This window comes from Solea senegalensis, linkage group LG2 (assembly GCF_019176455.1).
Source record: "Solea senegalensis isolate Sse05_10M linkage group LG2, IFAPA_SoseM_1, whole genome shotgun sequence".
Taxonomy (NCBI): Eukaryota; Metazoa; Chordata; class Actinopteri; order Pleuronectiformes; family Soleidae; genus Solea; species Solea senegalensis.
The window spans coordinates 12,013,436-12,022,643 of record NC_058022.1 but is presented as its reverse complement, the minus strand read 5'-3'; the positions used below and the strand labels follow the sequence as shown (position 1 = coordinate 12,022,643).

Sequence of the window (9,208 nt, the reverse complement as noted above, 5' to 3'; positions counted from 1 at the left end):
TATTCATTCATATTGTTTAGCACTATTGTCGGCGGGTTTCATAAGTTGTGTAATCAGCATGTTATACTGCACGCTCACACAGCAGCAGCAGCAGCAGCAGCAGCCAGGGTGATCTGAGGGAAAGGTAACATGAAGTGGGAAATGTGGACGGAATGAGCGAAAAGCAGGAGAAGTGTTGAAAAAGTTGTCTGGAGGACATGACAACCAGAGTCGGGCCGCGTACGTCAAAGTCAAATATAGCGACATTTAAAGGGCTTTAATTTCACAGAGAGAGACTGATCATAGACGAGTCAAAGAAAGAAAACGCTTTACTAATGTTAGAAAACTGCAAACTGTTTTCATTCAAATCCTCTGCTGCATCAGTGTATGACATGGATTCTTAGCATCAGCGTGCATGTTTGGACAATAGAATTTAGCGGCTACCACATTTGGACAAAAGCACCAAATTTCCCCTTTCGCCGATGTGGCTTCAGTTTGAGCAGCTGCGTGTGTGGTTTCCCCTCTAGATGTCTATTATTGTGTAAAGGTAAAGGCTCAAGCTTACATTAGACCTCATGACTAGTGAACTTAAAGATGCAGTAGGTAACTTGTGGTGATTTCTGTTGTTGCTAATGTTATTACCCTCTGTTTAGTCTTTGCGAACAGAAATTATTAATTGAATGCTGCGTCCTTGGGCTCTGTCAGGCAATACTATCAGACCTGACTGAGGGAGCATGAGTGTGTGTGTGTATACACGAGCAGCACCGGAACAGGCAGGGTCAAGGGTCAAATTTCGAAACAAACATTTTTGTTTCAGTCAGTCCATTTTCAGCGGTCTCACTTTAGTGGCACATCAACGCTGTTGTCTCCGTCTGTCTTGGGATAAAATGATTCTCTTCCTGTGCGCAGCACCTGACGACACGAGATCTAAACACTGCTGTTCTGAGAAACACAGGAGGAGAGAGTTGGGTGGAGCCGATGGCCTTAATCAGCAATGTGTGAACTCATTTGACAATGATTTGAATGTAAAGGACATTGATGTATATTTAAAGGTACAATGCATAGGATTTAGACGCATATGTTGGTGAAGTTTCATGTTGCAGCAGAACCTCAGTTATCGTCAGTTTGCCCATTAAAAATATGGTGGTCCAACAATTCATACATCCAGGTGATTGTACAGTCAAAAAAAAACCCAAAAACTTTTATATTCCACTTCTGCCAAATGGGAATAATAATAATAATAATAATATCACCTAAATCGTACACACTGCACCTTAAAACGTTATGCACTGCAATTTTAAGTCAACATTATTTTAACACTTTTGCATAACCCGAGTAAAGTTCACTTTTGCTGCCCATAAATGACTCCTCAGTGGTCACTAGACTGTGGACGGTCGCCACACTCGCTCCAGCTACAGCACTCCTCAAATCCTGGCAGCACCTCTGCAGCACCACCGCCACACACCAACCTGTCAGATTGCATCACAGAACCAGACAAAAGTGCAACAATGTGCAGCTGTGCATGCAACATAATCCATGACAGTCACAGTGTGCGGCATGCTTCTAATAGTGGCAGCCCTCTGTGGATGTGAAGAAGCACTTTCTGGAGCTACAGGGCTCAGTCTTATAATTTGATGCTCTTCTCACTCTCTGCACAAGCACTTAGCAGCAGACATGTTGGGGCTCTGCTCTCGGATGAGGGCCGCCCTCACCTGTGTGCTCTGTGCTTTTGTGCTTCAGCAGCTGCAGGTTAGAACAAGGGAAAGTCTTTTTCTTTCCCTTTCTTGTGGCTCCTTCTAACGCTCGCACCATCACGCTGATGTCAAGTGTGGGTAGGGGATGAAGTCACGGCCTCTTCCTAATGAATTTAGACTTCAAAAGTCCTCCAGCACATCCTCCATAATCATGCACAAACACTGACAGGAGTCTCGGCTACACGTGTCATGTTTTATTGTGTGTGGAGATATAGACATGTTTAAAACCTAACTGTACTTTGAGTCAATAGAAGGGAACTTGTGACATTGTAATGCTCCCTTTCAGCAGATCTGCTAAATGTCAGCAAACTGGTTCTGAGCCTAATCCCAATTTGCCTTGGAATTAGCGCTTTACCGTGACGATCTAATTATTTAGACAATTTATTGCCTGCCGCTAATATCTCGCAAAAATAAGCTGCTCCCCTCATCTCGATCATGTGATAAGTGTGGAATCAGTGAGGATAAGACCCAGACATGCCCCGCAGCCTGGCCTCACTTCTCCCCTCTGACAGACAAAAGGGAGAAGGCTTTGTGACAGCGGCACAGTCACCGCCTCTTTCTATACATTATACTTAATGACTTTAATTTATTCAATTACGCACTGTACGTCGCGGGTTTCCAAGATGACTGAATCACAGTCGTGTGAGGACAATAAAGGAATGGAATAAAGTTCACACTGTCGGACTTGTGTCCTGACTCTAACCTGCGTGCTGCAGGAAAGCAAAATACTCCCCGGGGGTTTGTTTGAAAAAAAAAAAAAAAAGTAGTTTTCCATTAAAGTGCAATAAAACAAACTAGATTTCTGTGTCTTTCAGTGAAACCTCGGCGCCCGCAGAATAGAGAAATCTCAACACAGACAGGTGAACAATGTAAAGCGGCGCTGTACCTGCACGCGCTCAAACAGGTTGTACACCATTTAATACTAAACTAACTGCACGGGGTTTTTTATGTTATGGCAGAATTCAGGTGATTTAATTTACATAGTTTAGTTCTGCGTCATCGGGTGAGTTTTTAGTAACTCGCAGGAGAAATTAAGCCGTTTGAAGTTGTTCCATAATAAGCTCGCATACATATAAAAAAATGTTGAATAATAAAATCCGATGTTTTCCATTTAGGTTTTCCAAAAAAGAGGAAAAAGATAAATCTATTGGATGCAAATGAAATGAGAAGATTCATATACTTAATCCGTTGTAACCAAAATACAAGTAGAAGTTAGAATGAAAAAGGGGGATGGTCTAATAGAAATAGCTCTTTTTACTCTGTTGAAATGTTATAAATATAGACGCGCAGCTGTAGTGTTTTTAAAACTGTCATTTTGACGAGTGAAATATTAATCCAGGATTAAAACGATTGACATTGTCTCATCATAAATGAATTGCATTTAAAAAGCGTTTTGTTTTGTTTAAGAAGGAAAAAACAATAAATACATTAGCAGGCCTGACACATTCCACTCTTAAACGTCCATAACTTGCTTCAGGTATTTAAATTAAATACACCTCGGCTCCTGTAACAATCAAAATAATTGTTAAGGTAAAGAAAAAATTGTTTTAAATTAGTTTTTTTGCACAAAAAAGGCCTGAACACAGGCAACTGGGGAAATATATCTCGAAAAAATGATATTTTCTCTCGTCCTCGTACAGCTTATTTCAATCAGATATGCTTCTAAATTTAAGTGGGGGGTGAAACAAATTAATTTCAGAGAAACTATTTAGCAGAGGATTGATTTTAAAGTTTTATTTGTAAACATTAAATATTTCTTTCTCTCTAAAGTTTTTGAATTCGGCACCAAATGCGTTACAGAAGTTGTAAGTAGGTACATCATGATGGCAAAGATGTGGGCCTATACATCACACGCGCACACACGCACACACACACACACGAACCTCTCAGTATAAGATGGAGCGTCTTCATTTTTCCAGAACCGTGTTAAATCATAGCTACCTATAGACGTTTATAAGACATAAAACATATAGACAACGTGCTCAGCATGAACTCGGGTGGTTTTGAAGTCGTTTAAATTGCACCATGCTAGTGTAGCTCTCGGCAATATAGAAATAATAAATATATAGAAACGTTTATATTCAACAGCAACAATACTTACAGCACATACAAACAAGGAATGTCTGACAGTTTTACAAACACCATGGGTCCCTCATTTTCTATACAGATGAGATTTTTTTTTTTGTCCCCCACATATGCGTAAATACATAAAAGGAGTGCCATAACTACGAATCTGTATCAAATCTAGCAGACTACATAGTGTCCGGTATATATTATGTATAGACATCACCTCAGCAAGTGCCTATAAAAGAAAGAAAGAAGAGGGGGGAAAAAAGAGGAGAGGAAAGTAAAAAGTATAGAACATGCGTTGTCTTTTCTGGATACTTTTTGGGGAATCCTGTCAGAAACACGTAGGCACGAGTCAGAAAAAAGAAAATGAAATGTTTCCATTGTAACAAACTTTGTACACTGTTTATAAACCGATGCACTGGCGGCATCACATAATCTATCATAATATACAGTATGTGTGTGTGTGTGTGCGTATGTGTGAGTGCGCGCGTGTGTGTGTATGGTCATATACATGTGTGTACATATATATTTATATAAATGGAATATATTACAACTGATTAGAGTGGAGGCGCTGATGGATCAGCAGAGTGAGTGCAAAACCGGATTTACTTTGTTGACCGTTTGTTCTCTGGAGAGAGAGAAAATATTCGCCGTGTTGATTCACTGGTTTGGCACTCGGGGAAAAACAAAACCCCAAAGAAAAATCAGAGAAGAAAAAGGCCAACACCGCAACCACACACTGTCTCTTCCTCCTGTTTTTTTTAATCTTTTTTTGTGTCCCCCCTATGAAACATAATAGTGTACTCTGTTCTGTTTAGCCTACGGAGCTTGCAAATATGCCGAAATAATAGCGTGAAAAATCGAGTCAAGTCTGACTCGAACAGTCTGTTGTGGAAGTTCTTTGAGGTCTCGCTGTGGAGTCAGACTCAGAAAGGTAGGGTGTCGAGGAAAAGTTTGTCAATTATTGCCGGCGGAGGGACTAGGTCTTCTAGTTTTAGGTAAAAGATACGCTGCAGACCTTGGGTACATAGTGTGCGCAGTTCAGGGAGCTTTCCCAAAAGTTTTGACAAGTAGTTGGGACGATTCAATCCACCGCCACTGAATGTCACTTGATCTTTGAGGCAGTTAACTATCTTGTTTTGAAGATCCTCCACTCGCTTGGGTTCCTTGAGCCCGTGTCGTTCTGCAACACAAACGAGAGCAAATAAATAAATGAGAGAGAGAAATAATGTCCTCTATGAATTCCCTCTGTTTTTGAATCACGCGTAAAAGCGCACACAGTCTCCCCTCTTTACGCACCTGTTACCATGGCCAGCGCTGCGATGCAGGAGAAGGCTGAGATGTCAATGTTCATGCTCTGCAAGTTCGAGGAAAACTCCACGATCGAATCCACCCACTCCCCAAATCCACGGACGCACTGTAGCCGGTGCAACACAACTCCATTACAAAAAATAAGCTTGCCTTCCACTGGGTTGGACCTGCAATTAATAAGAAAATGCCATTAATTACGCTCGGAAATAAACGGGGAATTTAAGAGCCATTTAATTATTGAGCAGCTAATAAAAACCAAAGCAAGTGAAGCTTGAAGGAGTAGCCGATGATTGTCTAAAATCCCTGCATTGTTTTTTTTGTTTTGTTTTAATAATCACGCAGCTCACCTGTACGCCAGCCGCAGCACGAACAGTTCGAGGAAGGCGGATTCGAAGAGGAGATCTTGATCTTGCTTCGGTAAATCAGAGAAGCCAGGGATCTTCTCCGCCCAGCCCCGGATGATCTCCATGGAGCCCGTCAGGAGATCATAGAACTGCTGGATGTGCTGAGTGTTGTCTCCAGTCATTTGGTAGTCAGGGTTAGCCTGAAACTGGAATTTAATTTAAACAGCGCCTTAATGAGGTCCTTTAAAATATATAATCCGTGAAATTGCAAATGCCCATTTCCAAGAGAGTGAGGGAGAAAGGAAGAGAGAGGGCGCCTTTTTACTGTTAAATTCATGTCCTCTTTTTTATTAAGTTCTCTATTTCAGTGCAATTTACTTAGGGGAAAAATATGCCACATTTAAAGGCTGACAAAGTTAAGAATGCAGCGATCTATTACAGAAAACTTTTAAAGTAATAAAGTGTTACATAAAAGCAGGAATAAATTACAAAGGTCATCAATCATGTTGTTCTTTTTTTTTTTCTTTTTCACATGAGAGAATAGTTGCCCCGCTTTCGTCCTTACTCTTCTTTTAAGTATCATGTGTATTTGTAGGCCTGCGGTGCTTCACTTACTCTGGAGTAATCCAACGCAGACATGGAGGGGTTCGAGTCCACATGGGCCCTGACAAGTGCGCTTATGAGGCTCACTGGCGGCGAGGGTGGGGACGACTCCTGTGGACTTTTGGGTTTGGATGGTAAACGTCCTCTCCGACCTTTGAGGCTATCCGTTCGGACAACTGCGTTTGGACACACACATGACAAGTTTATAATGTTGAAAAATATAGATTGTGTCGTGCGTAAAAACTTGAAAATAGCTCTGCGTTATTTTTATTTTCACAATAATATTACTGTATATTCAATACTCTCGTATGCTGCACTAGTCTAAAATAATTTAATGTATGAAGTAAACATACCTTCTCTCACCATTCCGACGACAAGGCACTTCTGGAAACGGCAGAACTGGCAACGATTTCTTCGGCGTTTGTCAACAGGACAGTTTTTATTTGCTAAACACACGTATTTTGCATTTTTCTGGACGGTGCGCTGGTGGAGAAAATGAGAGAGAGAAAAACAGAATGTCACTCTGTGGGCCTGTTTTTGAAAAATAAAACACATGTAGGACACGGACCAGGAGAGGAATAAAACGATATGATATCTATGTGATCTGCTGGGAAGCAACAAAGGGAACAGACTCACAGCAGATACACAGTCATGCTTTTTTTTTTTGTATTTTATTCACTCCTTTGAGATCAGTCTGTGTCATATTAGGTTTTATTTTAATACATAGCTGCCACTTAATTATACTGACTGCACTGTGTAATGTTAATGACACTGTTATTGTTATTCGGAACACAATTGATCAAACTTGAATGCTGATTCATGATCATGTGCAGCCCACCTTGAAAAATCCTTTGCAGCCTTCGCAGGTTCTCACTCCATAATGCTGGCAGGCTGCGTTGTCCCCACACACCGCACACAGACCCTCGTTTGACGGAGATCCTCGGGACGGGGGCGATGGCACTTGGCTGTCCACCAGCTGGTGCCCGTGTCCGAGCTGCAGGGAGTGAGGGAAGGACAGACCCGCCTGTTTCCTGATGGCGCTGGGCACAGCAAAGCTCTGACCGTCCAGGCCGCGGTGCGCGCCCGGGTTGTCATGGTTCATGGAGACGTGCAGCGGCCCGTCAAAGCGCATCTGACAGCTGGAGACTGGAGTGCCGGGCGGCGACTGCTTGAAGGAGAAGAGCGACAGCCTCGACACCGGATTCTTGCGCTGGTCCATCATGTGAGACGTGGCCGCAACATAGTTCTGGTGGAAACTGTGCAGGGAGCCAGGATCCTCCCACATGTGATTAGGCTGAACTTGGAAGTTTGGCGTACTTGGAGCATGAGGCGAGGATGTTTTGAAGTACATAGGCCCAGAGTGAGCCATCATTTCTTCTGACTGAGGTGGCAGGTGGCTCTGCTGATGGTAGCTGTGCATCTGGACGTCCTCCACTTTGATGGAGGACTGGTCTCCAGAGTGGGGCATCTGATACAGACAGGGCGGTTTCACGTCGTAACCGGTATTGTAGTTGTCCATGAAAGTGCTGAAACTCGGGAGAGAAGTGGTGGCTGTGATCTCAGTGTTGGTCAAGTCCATGCTAAACTTAACAAACTCGGGGGTTAGGAAGTCGCAGCTGTATTCTCCGGCGGTGTGGCAGCTATAGCTCTGGGAGGCAGGACTGGCTCCTTGAGGTGATGATCCATACTGAGCCTGAACGCAGGGCATGGCTGCAAACCAAACCGGGGGGGAAAAAAAAACACAAAATCTGAATTTAGTTTAAAGTGTGAATTCAGGTTTACACTTAAATCTATTGAGTGTAATTTTACTCTTAAAAAAAAACAACAACTTTAATAGCTTTAGTGGGTCATCTCATAATAATAACATGGCATTAAAAGAAAAACATTTATTTAGTATTTGTAAATAATATTTCCATATCATACCTCAAGTCTTCTTACAGTTTTTCGGTGACACTTGAAATGGATAATGTCAGGAGTTGTATGCGTGTTCGGATTGGAAAAGGCGACTCTGTTCTGGATCGTCCCCTATTAAAACACAACACCCCTGACATTTACCACAGTATAAAATAAAGCAAGTTTCTAAAAATCAACACAGTCACCTACAATCACAACTATACGCGGTGACATATGTGTAAATCTAAATAGATGATACAAATACATGATAAAAATGCGTGCATATAGAAATTAACCGTCTTATAATATGTTGCCACTTTAGTGTGGAAAAATAAACTTTGCGCATCCGTGACAACTTGGAAATCTTGCAAAGCAGGCGGCTGGAATTTATTTAATGTATCACATTCGCAGATCTAAACAGCTGTTCAGTTTGTGCACTTTAAAATGTAAAGTCAAAGAGGAATTAAACACTTGGATCATTGCGTGCATGCAAAGCAAGATCATCCTGCTGTTTTTTGTTTTTTTTAAAAAAAGAAAAACAAAAAAGAAGAGTAAATCTTACCTCTTTCACATCAGGATCGTGGCTCTCAATCCATGCGATAAGCATACGGGGGGTAATCATCAATTTGTGTAAAAGCTCCCACTCATGAGCGTCGGTACCCAGTAATGCCAGGCAAGCGCATGCACCGCGTGTGACTCCGCACTGACACAAGCTTCGACTACCCCAGTCTGGCCAATGTGGCTTTGTTTATGTGAGCTCTGGATACCGTGGCCCACGTGTTTCACACCGTGACGTCATCGGCGTCGACAGCGACACGGACCAATCCGCGTCGCTGGGTTCTCAAGCCCCAATTCTTGTGGCGAGCTGTGTGTGTGTGTGTGTGTGTGTGTGAGTGGCTTGTGGTATGTGTCTCCTATGTTACTTCCCACATGGACATTAGCAGAGATGGGGGTAAACCCACCTCACACACACACATACACACACAGGGAATTTCATTTCATCACATTAATCTGTGTGATGTGATTTCATAGATTTGTCTGCAAATTAAATCATATTCTGCTCATTTATGCTCATAAAATTATTTATTTTCCCTTCATGTCACCACTGTAGCTGGACACTGGACACACAACACTCTCTATAGGTTTCCCTATTCCTATTTTTCACGATTGTTTTTGTTTTAATGGCATCCTTTTTATGCTTTTATGTTTTCTCTGACTAGTATATATGAAGTATATAAGTATATATCAAGTGGT

The 9,208-nt window shown here is 42.1% G+C and overlaps 1 protein-coding gene across 1 annotated transcript; it reads right to left on the bottom strand.

Moving 5' to 3' along the window:
- Window positions 1–1,912: 1,912 nt before the first annotated feature.
- nr4a2a (nuclear receptor subfamily 4, group A, member 2a) lies at window positions 1,913–8,676 on the bottom strand. Its single transcript, XM_044019713.1, has 8 exons — window positions 8,517–8,676; window positions 7,985–8,086; window positions 6,900–7,771; window positions 6,415–6,544; window positions 6,074–6,237; window positions 5,462–5,664; window positions 5,103–5,281; window positions 1,913–4,986 (listed from the first exon to the last, which is right to left on the bottom strand). The coding sequence occupies exons 3-8, from the start codon at window positions 7,767–7,769 to the stop codon at window positions 4,730–4,732; spliced, it is 1,803 nt and encodes a 600-aa protein (XP_043875648.1). The 5' UTR covers window positions 7,770–7,771; window positions 7,985–8,086; window positions 8,517–8,676; the 3' UTR covers window positions 1,913–4,729.
- Between the last annotated feature and the right edge of the window lie 532 nt (window positions 8,677–9,208).

Excerpts from the sequence above, each read along its gene's own strand:
- nr4a2a (XM_044019713.1), bottom strand. The coding sequence starts at position 7,769 with ATGCCCTGCGTTCAGGCTCAGTATGGATCATCACCTCAAGGAGCCAGT. Across the intron at positions 6,238-6,414 it reads CGTCGGAATGGTGAGAGAAG|TTGTCCGAACGGATAGCCTC; the intron begins GTATGTTTACTT and ends GTCCAAACGCAG. Across the intron at positions 5,282-5,461 it reads GTGCTGCGGCTGGCGTACAG|GTCCAACCCAGTGGAAGGCA; the intron begins GTGAGCTGCGTG and ends TATTAATTGCAG.